This window comes from Gadus macrocephalus, chromosome 1 (assembly GCF_031168955.1).
Source record: "Gadus macrocephalus chromosome 1, ASM3116895v1".
In the NCBI taxonomy this organism is placed as follows: Eukaryota; Metazoa; Chordata; class Actinopteri; order Gadiformes; family Gadidae; genus Gadus; species Gadus macrocephalus.
In genome coordinates, this window is record NC_082382.1 from 8421856 (window position 1) to 8441043 (window position 19188).

Sequence of the window (19188 nt, forward strand, 5' to 3'; positions counted from 1 at the left end):
TAACATGGAGGTATGTGGCAACTGAGGTCTTGTTTTAGCAAACCAAAATCTGCTGTGTGAGACATTAGTGGAAAAACGGCCTCACCGCTGAACAAAAATGAGTGTATTCCTCTGGTTGTGGCATCAGGAAGGGGATATTTTAAGAATCAGCTGCTGGGAAACATGCTGGGAAAGAGTTAGTGATCACGTGTTATTCTTCCTTGATTCAGAATATTGACTAAACTAATGCTTGATGAGGTATGAGGCTTTATTTGAACAAAGATTGTGTGTCAAACATACTTCTGATTATTACTTAAAACGAAAATATATATCTTAAATCACCATAATGAAGATCATCATTGACTTCATGTCCTGATAACTGTAGGGTGGCACAATATGTATGCTTAATTGCAAACATGGGAAAAGTAATTGATGAAATAATTCATATATTTTTTGTTTCTTACTTACCTAATTTTTTTTTTTTATATTTTTCTATCTCACAAGAAGCTTGAAAAATACCAAATGGGGAACCTGGATCTGCATGATCATTCTGAATTTCTTCATAGGACTTTACAAAGATTTACAGATATAGATATGCACGACAATGTCGCAATAACTGTATGTATTTCAAAATAATAAAAGATATTTTTGACTGATATATGATATGTTTCCACAGACCAACCAACAAACAAGCCTCACAGACAATACATTAGTATTGTGCTCTTGTTTAACGACGGACTCAATGACAATCCACACAATGACAGCAAAATGGCCAAACATGTATCATCTATTTTTCCTCATGTGGGGATAGTGAGCATGTGTAGAAGAATATATTAAAATGTTACACCCCACATTTACAACATTGGTTTTGGGGTCAGCGGCCTCAACGGGGAGGATGGCAGCGTGAAAGGAGGATGTTCGGTGGAGGAAGTCTTGCTGGGTGCTGATAAAGCCAATGGAGGATCTAATGAAGAGAGCCTCTAACTGCTGTGGTTTCTGCAGTTCATGCTGTTGCATTGGGCCACACTGTTTGCTACAGCTGTTAGTACATATGCGGACTAGGGTCATATCAATGTTTTAATGGGGGGGGGGGGAAATTGCATAAAAATGATTTAATGTGCTTAAATCAAAATGGAGCAAAAAAATGTATTCATGTGAATATGAAATGATTCAACAAATCGCAATTGATTTTATACTTAGTTATTCAATTGATAAGCACTTTGCATGTTTGTATATGAGAACAGGCTGGACAGGTTATTAAGACTATTGGCCACTGCTCGGCATCCACTGTATTTGCTTAATTGAGTCTTTTATTCGAGAAACAGCTGGAATGATGATCTTGCTTGTAACTAAAACTGAAGCAATTGAACCTTTCAAAACTATAATGTTCTCTCCGATTTTTCTAGTGACTAGTGAGGTTACCAAAGAACTAAAGAACTTCTTCTTTGAAAAATGTATACTCGGTATTGTCTATTTTAACCACAAACTGTACAGCTGTGAGGGCAGGACCTCGTTCGCAAGCGTTCTCATGTAACGGCGGAACGCGTGGGAGGGATGCTCCACAAGAGCGTTATGAACGAGAGGCGGGGCTTCCGGTTACAACTGGGTATAGTGGCGAGAGCCTAGAGAGAGAGGGCGAGACTTCTTAGAGATGGATATTCGTTTCGTTTCCCTTACATGTTTCAGATAAATTGCTTGATCAGACAATTTTTTTTCTATCCTAGTAGCTATTTTTCTTGTTGAAATGGTTTAATTATTCTTGGGTCGGGGACTGTCGACAAGGAAGTTAAAGACCGGAAATGGCGTTAGACGGGGATTACGCATGGACCTATTATAGAAGGGATAACGCTACAATGTATGTGTCAGCCCAATTCTGCTTCCCGGACGAGCCGACCAATAGGAGAGCTGCGTTGGAACACGTATCAAGCACAGACAGTTAGCCTTCTAGCTCCCAGCTGTTTGTTGACTCGGATCATCATGGATTCTCTCATCCTGGTAAATAAAATAGTTGCATTTTAGACGGCTATATATGATATGCGCTTGAACGTCACTGTTTCTTACACGGATATGGATTCCCAAACTGTGGGGTCCACGGTACCAGATGTTTAAAGCTACAGTAGGGGGGCTAACCTAGCTAGCTTAGTACATTCTTAAACTCACTGTCAAATCTATTATTCTTATCGTAGTGATGACAGGTCAAAGTACGTGCTTATTCTCCGGGTTAACTATCTCCCTTCTTAGTTTTTATTGCATGGCACTGGTAGCACTGGTTCTGAGTTTAATGTTGTCAACGGGTTGACATTAAAGTGTATGGGAGTTATATAAAACAATGCAATGTCCCATTACAGTGGGAGTCCCTTTACAATGGGACATTACATTGTCTGAATCAGAATTTATTTGATTACATCTTATTGTACAAAAACACAAGAGTAAAAGGCTTGGTTCCTCAACAGACACATAGCAGCAACGATACAAGATAAACTAAATGAAGATGAATAAAAATACATTGTTTTATATTTTACGAACCAAGCAACAGCCAACGTTGGCGGTTGGGTTTCGCTTTACTTTTGTATGGATTTATAAGAAGCCATTAATTTACATGCCGTCCGCAGGAGCCTTCCCTGTACACTGTCAAGGCCGTCCTCATCCTAGACAACGACGGAGACAGGTTGTATGCCAAGGTAGGCTGTAGGAAAGAAAACTATGGAACAATTGTGTTTCTCTATTAGTCGTTATGAACTATTTTGCAAGTTACCATAGTCGTTTTTGTTATAACCTGTATCTTAATGTGTTCTAATTACAGTATTATGATGACACATATCCCACTGTGAAGGAGCAGAAAGCATTTGAAAAGAATATTTTCAACAAAACACACCGGACTGACAGTAAGAGGAAGCATAACAATTCTTTAATTAAAACTTATTTACTTAGTGTTAAGTCTTGTTTTTTATTTACTTTCCTTCTTTAAGGTGAAATTGCATTGCTTGAGGGTCTCACAGTTGTTTACAAGAGCAACATAGACCTCTTCTTCTATGTGATTGGCAGCTCGCATGAAAACGAGGTAAGATGTTCAGCTCTGCAGGTCCGGACATACACACAATAGCTGAACAGTAGGTCTATACTTTTGGAAACATTATTTTGTGTTTTGAATCTTAAGCCGTTTAAAGCAATGCGCTGATGTACACATGGGGATATTCCGTCATTGTGTTTAATAAATAAGCAATATTATTTATCCAATATCCAATATTGTATATCCTTCTTTCACATGACAATGATAATTTCTTAAAATTAACTGTTTCAAGATTAATTCAACACAGCAGAAAACATCAGTCAATGCCATCGGGGAATGGCATTTGCAGATTATAGACAGATGGCAGACAACAAGGCGAATATCGGCCGATAATGATATACGACCGATAAATCGGTGCATGCCTGATAATATGGTATTGGAGTAATGGCATCTGGATGTGAATGATTTCTTATTCTCATTATTTGTATCCTCTCCAGCTTATGTTGATGGCGGTGTTAAACTGCCTGTTTGATTCCCTTAGCCAGATGTTGAGGTGAGTTGTCTTACCTTAACAGGGAACTTTTGGATTTTTCAACCTGGACCCTCTAAATTAATCATATTGGTTTTTAGGGACTCACATTAGTCCCTTAAAGCCCAAATTATCGGTTTTCCTTTGATGTTTACTATTGTGCTCTCCAAATCTAAATTTTTTTAATTGTTTAAAATGTTGATCATGCTATAAACCGTTTTTTCTTGGGACAAATTGCAGGAAGAACGTTGAGAGGAGGGCATTGTTGGAGAATATGGAGGGACTTTTCCTGGCTGTGGATGAAATTGTGGATGGGGGGTAAGTTATTTATTTATTTATTCATTCATTTATTTATATTAGGGTTGGCCATGATTTAAAGTTTTAACCGCATAGTATGGAGAGTTAACTCACGATTAATTGCAAATTATATTTAAAATCCACTCCAATTTAAACTAAAGGAGATTATCAAATGGAATGACACATTATCATTCATTCCAAATGTACTTAATAAGCAAAAACTAGGCCAAGTGATCTTTAGGGAGTTTTATTGGCTCACTCATCTTGGGTTGAAAATGAAACTTATGGAACACCACAGATTTGGGAATTTTAAACAGGCAGTTAATGATTGTATGCCAACAGTTAAGTGTAGTTCAATTCAAATAAGTAGCGCCACAGATTTGGGAATTGGAAACAGGCTGTCACTTACTGCAATTGTAATCAGGCAGTCACTTACTGCATGTCTAATTGATTGTAAAGTAAGTGGAAGTAAAATCAAAAATGATTCTGATATGAATCAGTGCGTCATTGCAGTCATTATCGGATAAAGAAACAAATAAGACCTCAACCAGACTTTTAAAATGCATGTAAACACCTTTACCCGATCTACTTTGGGCCAAAATCGGTACATGAACGGACAAGCGGAGGATGCCAGTGTTCACCCCCTATAAAGTGAAACCCTCTATTAGGGCTGGGCGATATATCGAATATATGCGATGTATCGCGAGATGTTCTCCAGGGGATGTATAAAATGCCCCTATCGCGAACATCGAATATAAATTGGCACGCAATGTTTCTTTTTGCCGCCGCCGGCATACTCGTTGTGCTTTCACGCGACGGGGCGACAAGATCTCATACAAAGTGAACGTAGAGACGCGTATCTGCCAATCAGCGTTCAACAGCGTGGCCACTGAGTGACATGTGTAACGTAACAGCTAGGGATGGGCATTTGAAGAAATTTTCTTGATCGAGCATCGCTAGAGTTATCGATCAATTATCGATTAATCATTAACTTTTTTCTATGTTTTTTTTCTAATGTTTTTATCAATTAAATCTTTATTCCAACAATAATGTATGGGCCAAAATTAATACAATACAGTTAACTTGAAGACCTACAACTGTTTAACAGTTTTAAAATAATAAATACAGGCATTATAGGTTATAGGCCTATGCGGCGCTCGTAAAGTCCGAACAATGCGCCTACAGGCGCTCTTAAAGGTTTGGAAACGATTCAACAAGACTAAATCTGTAGCCTATTCCAATTACAATAAGTAGCGAATTTATCGGACAACAATAATCAAACAAAGGCAGTAGGCTAAAAGTGGGCATTAAACTGTATAACTGTTATGAAAAAAAAGGGGGGGGGAAGGCCGACATATAATGCCTGCAGCCGGCGCGCGGAAAAGGCTCGCAACAAAAAGATGAGCCACCCATTTACAAACAATTGCATGAACTAGTCTATCTAAAAGCAATACCTTATTGAACATATATAAGGCTGGACTTGTTGCTAAAATATCACAGTTTTGGCAAAATGTAACGACTCCAAGAGGCACCAAGCGGAGCGAGAGTCAACACATTAAGAAAGAAAAGAGCGACTCACATACGGTGGTGACTGTCGTCCATAGCATACAGTAACTCCAGCCTACATATTTTTGTTTAGGAATATAAGCATGTTAACATGCTCGGGGGTCAGACGCGAACGCAGCCTTGTAACTGTCAGTCCAGCAGCAGAAAACACCCGCTCTGACGGGACCGAAGTTGCGGGGATGCAGAGGTATTGTCGCGCTAACTTTGACAGCCTGGGGAACCTTCTTCCATTCACTTTCCACCAGTCGGCAGGGTTATATTAAATTAAATGCTTCAAGACTCACAGTATGCAACACAACGTCCTTTTAATCGATAACAATATAAATTGATCGACGCATTTCTTAACGATCAATTATCGAGCATCGATTAATTATGCCCATCCCTAGTAACAGCCAACCAGCGTTCAACCGTCAAACTCGGTGCAGTGCAGTCCGGGGTGAACTGCAGCACGGAGGAGAAAGTGATTGTTGCCGTTGGCGACTCCCGGAGCTCTATATATAATAATATAATATAATTGTTTATATAATATCACGGCCAAAAGCTCTGTGTGCCTCCTGATGGCCGTAGTGTGGGGAGCTCTCATAGGGATTGGGCTTCTCGGGGTTTGTTTAACGCACAGCGTTCCCTTCTCTCGCTATTTCCGGTGGCTCTCTAAACACACTCACTCCCCCCGCCCATTGCGAGTCCACGAGATTCTCATGGACGCGCGTGTGTGACGTAGTCTGGAAGGCGCGCTGCTGTAGGTGTGTGTACCTCCGACCGGTGAGTGAGAACAGCGTGAGAGAAAAAAGGATGGAAACTGAAGATTTGGTTTTGAAAAAGAATAGCATTGGATCCGTCGTCTGGCAGTGTATATAGAATAATTATTATGCAAACAGTTCATAAATAATTAACGGTTTGAATAAATGCTGTGTTGGTAAATCTAACTTGCTGTGATTTTCCTTTTCTTATGTGCAAGTTCTAAATTGTTCCAATACAAAGCACTGATGAGTTTAAACAATATGTTGTTTCATGTAATCTACATGCAGACTTATATTTCAGGAATACTAGAATTATTACTGACGTAACATTATGCCAGACATGGTTGAATCGAGCATTGATGATGTGCTCTAGAGGAGATTCAAAATATATCGAGATATATATCGTGTATCGAGATATAGTAAAAAAATATCGAGATATTCATTTTGGCCCATATCGCCCAGCCCTACCCTCTATCATCAACATGCATTCAGTACACACTACGCTTCGATTTCACCCAAGGCTGAATTAAATTAGTAGCTGAATTAGTACATGTTTTCCTAAACGTTGGTCATCAACAAGGTTGTAAAGTAGTAAGTTCGGGCACATCTGTCAAAATAAGTTTTTTTCTTCTGACATGTATACGATATTTATTCATTCATACGCCAGAGAACCGGACGCTGTCGTTTGTGATTCATAATATCGTCTGGAGGCGCACACACATTTTGGCCATGATAATATGTATTATATGATATAAATATTAGGGCCCGACCGATTTATCGGCCTGCCGATTTAATCGGCCGATTATAGCCTTTTTGAAAATAATCGGCATCGGCCAAAAAGACGCAGATTACAACCGATATATTTATTTATTTATTTTTTTAAATGTTATTGCGATTAGTATCCTGCAGATTGCGCTCCTACTCGCCTTGCTAACTAACAACTTTAGCTGGAGTAAAAAAGAGGAGATTGAATTTTACCATACAACATGAAAGCACGCTCGCTCAGGCAGCTGCGCGCTCACCTCACCAATGTACACAAGACGTGTTGTTTGAGCATGTTGTGCCTGTTTTTCTTTAGGTCCCAGCCATGTTAATTTGTTATACTGTAGACTCTAACGGTGAGACCATACTGCTCAGCACGCACGTGTTAGTCACTGCTCACGAGCGCAGCACATTGGGAGTTAGTTATTTATTTTACATTTTACATTACACTAATTTTTGACTGTAAATGTATTCTAAAACACTCAAAGGTTCTGCCTTCAATTCACATATTCGTCAAAAGTGTTTAAAGTATATTTAAGGTATCAAAAACTACGTTTTATATGTTTGTTTGTTTTTTTTTTTAATCGGCCGATTAAATCGTAATCGTAATTTTTCTCTGAAAATAATCGGCATCGGCATCGGCACTCAAAAATCAATATCGGTCGGGCCCTAATAAATATCTGTGTATTCTGTCATATTATTTAGATATAGAGCTCCAGGACTGTAGCGCAAGTGTTGTACACTTCCTTGTTATTTGGATAACCGTTCTGCTGTTGGTGTTATGGCAATATCACGTCAGACTTTCGCCTCTGGTATTTCCACAACGAGACTCGTAGTGGGGGTTATCTCAGCCATGGTTGAGAAGGAATTGGGGGGTAAGGAACTTTGGCTTTGACATCCTGAAGTACATCGACCACGACATGGAGGAGAAAGGGATTGTTCCCCGCGATTGTCTCCCGCGATTGTCTCCCGCTTGGAGACACGTGGAAGAACCAGCGACGTCGGAGAACCCGACGCAGTCGTTTGAGATTCATAATATCGTCTGGAGGCGCACACAGATTTTGGCCGTGATAATATATATTATATGATATAGATATCTATGTATAATATGATATAATTTAGATAAAAGCTCCAGGACTCCCGCCGGAGCACCCGGAGTGTTCTAGAATATTTACAGAACACGACCAAATGTTGTGTGCGCCTCGCCATTGCAATACATCCACAGAGTGCATGGTACCGTGGCTGCAAGCTGCTCAGGGCCACACCCCCACCCTCCTCCTTGAGCCGCTGTCATGCCAAATTTGTACCGGCTGCCAAATTTGTACCGGGCGCGTCATCCATACGTAATCCATTCCAAACCTGCCTGGCAACAGATGATCCATCGTCCGTTGCCTGGCAACGGACGATCGCGTCGAATGACGTGAAAGGTTCACGGACATTCGCGAACCTTCTATCTAGCGATCCGTTATCTGTATTGTGCTATTCGGTCCTTGACCTGCTTTGAACACTCAGTTTACTTGCTAAATTTGATTAAACAATTAAATACAATACAAATATAAAGTAAAAACAAGTGTTATCTAGCGATCCGTTTTCTGTATTATGTTATTTCGTCTTTGGCAACATGAGCGCGAATGTTTTTTGAAACCCGCTTTAAACACTCAGTTTACTAGCTAAATTTGATTAAACAATTAAATACAATACAAATATGAAGTAAAAACAAGTGTTATCTAGCGATCCGTTAACTGTATTATGTTATTTCGTCTTTGGCAACATGAGCGCGAATGTTTTTTGAAACCTGCCCGACAACGGACGACGCGATCATCTGCTGCCAGGCAGGTTTGGAATGGATTACGTATGGATGACGCGCCAGGTACAAATTTGGCAGCCGGTACAAATTTGGCATGACACCGCCTCTCTCCACCTCATTTTGCATTAAAGCTACAGACACCGAAACGGCGTGTTTGGGGAAAGCTCAATGTGCAACTGGCTCGTAGTCGCTGTAATTCTGCACCAAGGCTGAGTTTCGGGAACGTTAGGGCCCCACTAATATCTATATTAAAGCATCCATAAAGTATCATGCCATGGGACCTTTAATCGCGTTAAAACAAGATTGCGTTAACTTGGCCAGCCTATATATATATATATATATGCAATTATGCACACACACACACACACACACACACACACACACACACACACACACACACACACTGTTACTAGGCTTCACATGAGTTAGCTGTGCTAGACAACCTAATCTCATCTGTTCTTTTGAACAGGGTGATCTTGGAGAGCGACCCTCAGCAAGTTGTTCACCGTGTGGCCCTCAGGGTAAGCGCTCCATATTATTACCATGCTCAATCTTGTATAATGTTGTAGCAAACTATCTTGTATCAAATGTATTTTGACTCGCGCAGACGCGCACACACGTAGTTAAGAAAAAACAATGTATTCCAACGAGTCCTATCAGAACAAGGTAAAACCATCTTTTCCCTGCTTTAGGGTGATGACGTGCCTTTGACAGAGCAGACCGTCACTCAGGTAAGAAACTTCCCAGTTGTGGTTTAAGTGTGAATTGTTCTTTTTAATCCGTCGGTGCACTTCACGCAGTATCGCCAGTTAAAGCTATTGTCTCAATAACCTCTGTTGGAACCTGCATCGCAATCTATTCTGCCTGTGTGCATGATTCCAAATGGTTCTCGTTTGTGAGGTTTGCCATCAGCGGGGATGCATGCGTGTGAGTTCTGGTTCTCCTTCTGTACGTGTGTGCTGCTGATTAATGTCCCATTTAAGCGGGCAGTCTACCGCACAGCCTCATCTGGCCCTGATTTATGGCTGCTCCTCTTCCCCCTGCTTTATGGTTATGGTTTTTCTTTTATTCAGCAAATTAAGATGATTAATTAAATCTGGAAATTTCCTCTGCGTGAACATCACTCTTTATCGCCCCTCATTGTTCATCTGTAAAGCGTTAATTATATTTATCAATATTGTTTTAAATGACCTTTTTAAATGCATGCGGTAGTTTCTTCTTGCAGAAAGTTTCTTCAAACAGTTTTTGGACTGAATGGGTAAAATATTTTCAGTGTTTTTATATTTCAGTCATTTTATTTAACTTAATACATTTTTGTTCCCCTCACAGGTTCTGCAGTCTGCCAAAGAACAGATCAAATGGTCCCTTCTACGATAGAAGCGCTCCTTCCCACCGTCGTGGACCTGCTCCATGCTCTTCCTCTGCTCTGATCTCCTCTCCTCTCCTCCAATCGAAGCTGTGAAGAGGCCGGCGCCCCATCCAGTTGCACTCCAAGGAATCCCTCAGTCCCATTTCAACACAGGCTTCTCTTGTCTGTCGTCACCACAACGTTGAAGTTGTGGTGAACATTCCAACTGTTTGGTGTTGTTTTTCTCAGTGCAGGGCATCGTCATGTTAAGATGATGTACTGTAGAGTGTCCTGTGATAACATTCCACTATTTTGTTGATATTCAAAAACAAGGTTGTATTGATTAGAACGCCGTCTTTTTTCTCCCTGATTCAAATGGGTCATTTAAGACATTGATGATTTTGTTAATTCTGCTATAGCAAATGCTCTGATGAAAAGTGCACCAAGTACTGTATGTATACACATGGAGAAGGTAAAGGCTGGTGTAAACCTGGGCCCATCCTCATCAGTTTCTTATAATAAATACCCTTTCTTGACTTAAGGCTGGAGTAATTTGCACATCCTGTTTCTCCTATTTTCGATTGCTCCTGGCCCCTAAATAGTTTACAAGAACACATCATGCGATTGCTGTGTTTCAATAATAAGAGATTCAGTAATTGTTGGCCTCTTGACCCGTATCCCAAGCGACGTAGCAACACGTCGCAAGTTCTAAAGCCAAGTCTTGTCTCCTCTTCCCAGAGCTGCTCTCCTATACCATGCCTTGTGCTCTGTCCCTGCGAGACTGCGGCCAGTATCCAGGGCCAACTAGAACAAGGGCGCCATCTCCTGGTAGAGGCAGGGCGGCGCCAACAGACCCCTTGTAGCCATCCGTTTCAAGGTCTGTTGACGCTTAGTTTGCACCACTTACAAAGGTGAACAGCAGGGGGAGAGGTTCATGATTAATATTCAGCAAGAAGACTCCATCATTAATTTTATACGACCAGGTGGCTACGCCCATGAACCCCACGCAGACACGAATACCTCAAACCAAGCACATTGATGGAAAATAGGTGACCCCACCTCCGCCTCTGCCCTGTCCGCCCCCAGAGAGACCAGGACTAAGGGGTTAGCTCTAGATCACGGAGGTACCACGTGCATATTACAAAGCAGGAGGTCCTCTACATAGTCCCACCTCTGCTCTCGCGTTGACCTCTGGAAGGAATTTGTAGCGAGCCTAGATTTGTGCTGTGTTGCACAACGCACACACACACACACACACACACATGGAGAATGCTTGATGAAAACCACATTGGGTACGTGTTGGGGTCCTCACCGCCCCAACCCTCCCTCCTCTTCTGGCTTGTCCGTTGGCCTCGGGGGTCAAGAGCCAGCACCGGACCAGGTTTCTGCCTAGGTCTGGAGCTCCTTGTTAGAGCACAGACACACAGAGAAACACAAAAAGAGAGAAACACACACACACACACACACACACACACACACACACACACACACACACACACACACACAGAAACACACTCAGAGCTACACACACACATTTTTTGAAGAAGCTTGGTTTAAGCTCTTGCCCTTACAAACTACAAAAATATTCCTTGGTGGTATGTCTTTATAGCCATGCATGGATAATGTGTGGGGTTTCACGGCTAACAAGGAAGAGGGTTCATAGAGAAAGTATGGATCAGGTCAATCATTCTCACTCTTAATGTGAGAGGAGATTTTAGATATATGACACAACCAAAAACTGCTTATTATTGGCTAGATGACTGCAGTAAGAGTGACCGTTTATGTATGGGTGTATGTGTTCATTATACACAGATACTTTTTATGGATTGGCATTATTCCAATTTCAATAGGAATATGAAAGTGCCACCATGTACAGCATGAATGAAGACTAATAATATTTGGGAATGCAGAGTAATCTCGACAGAACCCAATCACCCAACAGTGAGATAACTGTCTATGTTGTATTTTGGGTCAGTCAGCTTCAAAACTACCTGGTACACATGTGTGTGTGTACGGTGATTCTCAGTGTGTGTGTGGAGAGTTCACAGAAGTGGATGTAGGAGTCAAATTGATACGATCCCAAAGAGGGGAAACAATGTGTGAGGACAGGGTGTTTAGGATGGGGACAGGGTATAGGATCAGCTATCCCCAGCCGTGGATCTGGTCCAGCTTTACTTTTAATTCCCAGCCCTGCGGCACCGTCGGACCCTCAACGACTCGCTCTGATGGGCTCATTACAGTTGCACCGTCGTAAAAAAGCAGAGAGGTAATTTATATTAATTATACAGGAATGAGTATAATAGTCTCAAATGCCATTACTTGACACGCTGTACATAACATGCAGTAAAATTGTCGTAGACACACGGGTTAGAGCCCTGTAATTGATCGATGCATATCATGAAAGAGGTCTCTCTCTCTCTCTCTCTCTCTCTCTTCCCTCCCTCCCTCTCCCTCTCCCTCTCCCTCTCCCTCTCCCTCTCTCTGTCCATCATGAAAGAGGTCTATATCTCTTTCTTCCTCTCTTTCACTCTTGGCGGTGTTGCAAGTTGTGTGCCGGTGCATTCGGTGTGTGTGTGTAACAGTCAATAAATTATCAGCAGCACGCTTACAGAGTGTTTATGTCATAGCCAATGTGCCTTAGCATCCATGGAATGGCCTGACCTCCGAAAGGGAAACAACACCAGGAAAAAAGCAATGACACTGTATTAGAGTCGGTAAAGCACACACATTAAGCCTAGCGTCGTAATAACAGGATGACTGAGACAAAGGGCAGGACCGCGTGATATTTTATGACCTACTGAATTAGCATTAACGGGCACACCCATAGCACCGGGTTCACATTTGAATATTACAAGCCTGTACCGTAACAACTCAATATATGAAAAAACGAGTGGTACATTTCTTAACTAGTGCACCAGTGCATTGATTCAATTGCAAGACAAAAGCTAAAGCAATTTTCGAATGCCCTGAAGGCAAAATTCATGGATTCTACTCTGAATGGGTCATTATATGCTGCAGAGAATGCATGTGGCTGCACATGTGAAAGGGGAGAGTGGTTGTACGATGGGGGCCCCCGGGGCCGGCCCTCCTGCCACAGAGGAGCCTGGCTCTAGCCTGACTTGCTTTATGGCCATGGCTGGCCCTCGCTGGGCCTGTTTATGGATTCCCATCGAAACAGAGAATCATGGTTGCTGGAGGAAACGCCAGCCAAAACCAACACCTCCACCGGCGCCCCTCGGCCCCCTGCCGTAACTCAGCACGTTGTTTATGTTTGTGAAGAGCAACGGAAAAAATACAAGTAGTTATCACCTTAGATGGCTTTACAATTCTGGTGTTAAGGTTTGCTTTTTTTTTGGCGGTTGATATAAGATAAAAATGTCACCCTGAACGAGGCCTGGTTTATTGGGTGTCATAACAGTTTGGCGAGGAAATTGGTGGACTAAGTTGAGGGAAAGATCTTGTTGTTTTTTTGCAGCGGAATTCAAAATATCATTGCGTTTGCAGAATCCTGTTATTTTTTTATGGCACCCATACGATTTATTTCATGAAAATGTCCCACTTTGATAGGATAGTGAAATTGCCTTGCCAAGGGCATGGTTAAAATATATAATATATTCTACCTGCTTTTCCTCATGTTATGATGCTATCCTCTGCAGAACTAGCTGTGCTGCAGCCTACATCCCTGCTGCCACAGAGAGAATGCTTTATAGCACGGTTCCTGATGTAATCCATATGTGGGAATTAAACTGTCTTCCCTGTGATCTAAGCAATCCGCTCCTTCCTGAACCAAAGCCGGGTCCTACTGTGCAGCACTGTCGACCTTGGCCCTCCTAGGAGCCCTCACAATTGAATGCATGTGCATGTGCAGGCTTGAGTCCCGCTGAGCTGAGCACCAACGTGGGCTCGGTCCGAGGACCCGCCGGTATCAAACCGACAAGGCTGAAGAATGGTTGGACTGCGAGTGTGGATGCGGGAGTGTGCTAAATGAAAGATAATCTGTCATTCTTTCTGTAGACCGTCCACATCAGGCACAGTCGCGCAGGCTGTTAAGCTTTATGAGCGCTTTTCCCGCTGTTGTTTGGATTCCTGCCGCAGCGCCCCTGGGGGCCATGTGTTCCTCTTCTGTTGCGGCCAGTGTTCAGTGTTATTGGGTTCCTCACATGGTATCCACGGTTTTACTACATTGTGTGTACATGCGTCTCCGCCTCCCCTCCCCCCACCCCGACATCCCATCCTCTCCAGAAACCCCCCAAAAAATAAGGTGAAGCAGTATTTATTCTGTGGCATGCCTCAGAAACCTCTCTGTCTTCCCCTCCTCCCTCTTCCATCTCTCCCTTTTCTCTCTCCTCACTTTCTCTCCTCCCTCCCACCTTCCCTCCCTCCCTCTCCATGGATTCCCCAACCACACCACAATGCCGTTAACAGGCGCACCCCTGACAGATTTACTGCCATCTTCTTTCCATTGGCCGCGAGCGTGACAGTCCAGATTTAATGCCGACTTCTCATTGGCCGAGACATGACAGGTTAATTTATGGGTGCTCTGTGATTTGATGCCGGGTGCCTTTGAAGTGAGTTACAGCTCTGTCGCTTATAGGACACAGAAAGGGTGTCAGGTTGCAATCGTAAAATCTTATCCCCGAAGGGAGGTGGTGCTGGTGTATAATTGTCCTGACGTCATTAGAGTAGGAGAGACCTTCCGGAGAGCAGAGACCGAAAAATAACAAATATCAGACAGAAAGGAAAACCTAGGGCTGGATGTCTGTCAGAAAGAGATGACAAAACCAAGTGCTAAACTGCTTACTAAATAAAACTCAAGCAAGGCTCATGTTTATTTGTAGTGCATAACTTTTATTTTTCCGAGGTACAGTCTTTATTTATTCACTATATATGCATCAGTTCTTCACCACAGTTGAATTGTTCTGCCTCTCCGTGTCCGCAATGCTTGTTTTGTCTTGTCCCCATAACCCTGCCCCTTTAACGCGGGCAGCCATCTTCCCTGCTCCCATCGGCTCATTCCTCTTGTGATCAGTGGGCTCTCAAAATGGTTTAGAGGACCTTAAGTGACAGGGAGTAAATCACTATTGCATAGCTGATCAACAGCAGCAAACTGCCAAAGTCACTTTGACATCTGCCTAGTGTATCTGCTTAGTTCAGCGCGCTGTTCGTGCAGCACCATCATCTATCTGCTGCCTATCTCTTCATCAGCCAGGCAGTTTATCCTGCCGAGATCAGGAAGAGCAGGAATGTGGCCCTGTAACGGCCATGACCCACGGAGCTGTAGAAGGGTAAATGGCAAGGCTGCCCCTGCGCTGTCTATCAACCCCCTGAATTCATGCGCCATTTCCCGTCTATATCAAATCCCTCTCCTTACTCGTTCACTTTACACTTAGGGCCGTCTGCTCAAGTGGAAAATTGCTGGAGAATAAAGAGACAGAGGCAGGCCCCGGACTATCCTTGCAGAGCTGGATTGCATAATTCCGTGAGGCGCAGACTCATGAGCTTGATAACTTTTGAGATGGGGGGGGGATGGGGTTACACAGAGCGCCTACTGACAACGTGTCACTGATGAGAAAGAAAACAGGCTTTCCGTGTGTAGAAGTTACGACCCCTCTCTGAGGAATGATGGAATGTCTTGGTGGTTTTCTAGATGAGTTCACGCATATCTGTACGGAGAATGCACTGGGTCAGACACGCCCCTTTCTATGTACTACATCTCTATGTCCCAAGTAATTTCTCATGAGGAATTGGCTTCTGACAGGCCCGTTTGCTGTTGTCAATCGGGTGCTTTCAAGAGTATTGGCAGCAATGCAGCGGCAGGTCACAGGCCAACACGTTGTTCCTATTGGACTGAAATGTTCCCTGTCGGTACACTCATAGTCAAGAGCCCCCCACAACTATTACTCTGTCATGTCGTCAGCCTCTTATATGTTATCCCACAGTTTACGCTTATGGACTGGCCCCGGCTAAACTAAGCTTCAAGTGCAGTCTCTCCCTCCACCATCAAACGACTCAAGTATTACAAATGAGTGCGAGGGTTCGGGGCAGGGCTTTGAAGTGAGGCCACCTATTTCCTTTCACCAACTGTTTGATATCTATTAACACCTTAGGGTTTTTTTTTTTTTTTTGCACAGGTAAACAGGCCCTTAAAGTTAAGACCTAGAGTGGCACTTACTCATAGGCCCGTGTCTGAAGTGACAGGGGTTCCCGGGAGAGGTTGTTGAGACTCCCTGTGTCGGTGGGAGAGAGCCATTGATTAATGTGGTGGCATAATGCCATGGCGTGTTAATGCATCTGCTCAGGCTGAACGCGCCCCCATTGGAAAGGGATCTTTTAACCGGCGCGGCGCCAGAGAATCCCTCCTGTCCACCGGAATGGAGACGACTCTGGGGTCAAATAAATCTCCACAAATAGGGTACTGCAGTCCTCCTTTGGATCTACATCGAGAGTATTGAATCTGCATAGACTAGTAGGTCTAAAATTGATGATTGGTAATGCCACAAGTAAGATTGCATTATTTTTTCCCCCTGTCGAATGCTCCTCGGTTGTCGATGCCTCTCTGCCCTGCTATGTTTTGTTGGAAGGAGATATTTTTACAAATCAAAGGTATTTTTCCCAATATAAATGATCAATGGTTCATGGTGCTGATAAGACGTCATAGCAATTCTACTCTAAAAAACTAAGAAGACTTATTGTTACAGTCGAGATCAGATATCCCATATAGTTTTTACCAATATTGTAAAGCCAATAAAACCCTCATTGCTACAATCTTCCAACTAATGCTACCCTGCTTGTTTAGTCTGCAGTGCATACACACTGCATGCTACCTACTTGAAAAGTCTGCAGTGCACTCTACATGTGAGCAAACATCCATAACAAGAGCAACAACCAGACATTTTCCATCTCTCCGGACACCATTTTTATTGGTAGCTGTACTTCAACCTCTTCATATGCAAGTGAAAATGTGACAATAAAAATAGTACTATACACACGAGCAGGCAAAAGCCATATCCATGCCTTCTGCCTGCTCAGGTGTATCGTACTGTTCAAAGGCATATGCAACGTTTCAACGAGTCACACGCATGCATGAACACACAAACACACAGTGACTAAAAAATAACCAATAAATCTGATAAACCATTAAGATAACATCAACTCTCCCTTTCAGTGGTTGCTAGTAAATGACTCATCTATAACTACATTCAACCAACTAATTTATGATGAAACACGTGTGTTCATGACTAGAGGCTGAAATGCTGAAATTAATTAATCTGCTTGAGTGTAAGTTAATTAGGGAATTAGTGTCAGTTGACTGAATGTGTGTCACATTGAAATGTGGCCCCTCATATTGAGATGTTTATGCGTCATGTGACCGGCAGCCCCCGCCCGTCCCCCGTACCTGTGCTCTCTTCATGGCTGATGGGACCAAGGTGTATCAATGGCACACACATCTCTACATAATTCCACTTCATTTCATTTGGGGGCCATTTTGTTTGTGCTCCAAGCTATTATTAAGATGGCTGCCTTTCCTATGGAGGCCCCGATGAGTCCCTCCTAAGGTAGACACTTAATCTACATTGCATCTTCCGACCCTTCCTTTATTTCATAAAAATGGTTCATACTATTATTCGAGTATTGCAATATTTGGCAATCATCAAATATGTCACCACAAGAACCGACTGTTCTGAAAAAGAAACAACAGATATATGTCCCATGCTTTATTGAAACGCAGAATCATCTTGCCAGGGACTGGGAAGATGACAGATTGATGATTGGAGCGGGTAACTGCTCGCAGAATTGATTTGACTGCCGTAACATGTTTGGATTCCTGATATTTTAAAGGTTGTATTTGACCTATTATACTCATGGGCTGGCAAGGCCGCTGATAATATTGGGTTGAATTGTGTGTGTGTGTGTGTGTGTGTGTGTGTGTGTGTTTGCGTGTGTGCGTGTGCGAGCATGTGTGTGTGTGTGTGTGTGTGTGTGTGTGTGTGTGTGTGTGTGTGTGTGCGTGTGCGAGCGCGAGCGCGAGCGTGTGTGTGTGTGTGTTCTGTGCAGTGGTGCAGCAAGGGGGTAGAGGTAGGAGTATCCGGGGTGGCAGAATTGAATTCATAATGATGAGCAGCGCTGCCACTGTGCTGACGGCCAAAGACCACCTCAGACAGCTTAAATATCACCGCTAATTAACGCGGAGAGGTGGGCTGTCACGCACGTGATGGATGTTTGCGGGGTGAGGGGGTGGGGGGGGCACGGCGACGCTCTAGGCCAGTCGACCGTTCCTTTATTAATCAAAAGCCTCCGATGAAACGGCACTCCCACACTTCGGGAGTGAGGAGATAGCAGGAACCCATTGTTGTGGAGATGGTTTCAATCATCCTCCTGGCCCTGAGAGGTATTTGATCAGAGTTGGGGGTGGGGGGGGGAGGTTCCAAACACTTCGTAGGGAGACATGGGGGCTTTGCCGACTAGGGCTTTTGTTTTTGTAAACCTCCGTCCCGTTCGCTTGCTGACAGCTCTGCCGTTGTTTTTTATTTTGCATTCATTTTTATTTATTTTTACAGTCCGCTGAGATTTAGTAGCCACAGGGGGAATCTTTGGTTGGATGTCCTGTTGGTTTCTGCCTTCATAGAGTGCAGAGCTGTGTCCCCTGGCCCCCCACACTCCTGATGAAGGGTGGGAGAGATTGGAGAAGTCAGTACCCCACCCCCTCTCTCTCTCTCTCTCTCTCTCTCTCTCTCTCTCCCTCTCCCTCTCCCTCTCCCTCTCTATAGGCCTACCTCTCTCCTTCTCTCTCTTTCTCCTTCTCTCTCTTGGATCAGGTTCAAAGGCGTGGGAGTATTGGCTTGGAATACATACAGTAACATTGCTAGAGCACAAAAAAGTATGTATAAATAAATATATAGGTAGGTATATCTACGTGCCTCGCTCCCTCTGTGTCTCTTGCTCCGGACCTCCTCTCCCTGGCCCAGATCTGGAGGCGGGAGGGGATATGCTATGCCCTATATGCATGAAGATGGAGTGGTCTCCCCTCTCTGATCTGCTCCCCATCTCCCTCACTTAAGGCGCTCCGGCGTTAAGTGCTACGGGGCGCTGGGTCCTGTAAATCAGGCTGGAGAGAGAGAAGATGGGTCCCATGGGGTGAGGCGCACACTC

At 43.4% G+C, this 19188-nt stretch overlaps 1 protein-coding gene across 1 annotated transcript; it reads left to right on the forward strand.

Annotated features, from left to right (window-relative positions):
• Positions 1–1821: 1821 nt before the first annotated feature.
• On the forward strand, positions 1822–10579 carry copz1 (COPI coat complex subunit zeta 1). Its single transcript, XM_060065246.1, has 9 exons — positions 1822–1974; positions 2592–2660; positions 2783–2864; positions 2949–3040; positions 3487–3542; positions 3759–3836; positions 9160–9211; positions 9383–9421; positions 10020–10579. Exons 1-9 carry the CDS (start codon positions 1837–1839, stop codon positions 10065–10067), a joined length of 654 nt encoding a protein of 217 aa, XP_059921229.1. The 5' UTR covers positions 1822–1836; the 3' UTR covers positions 10068–10579.
• Positions 10580–19188: the final 8609 nt, after the last annotated feature.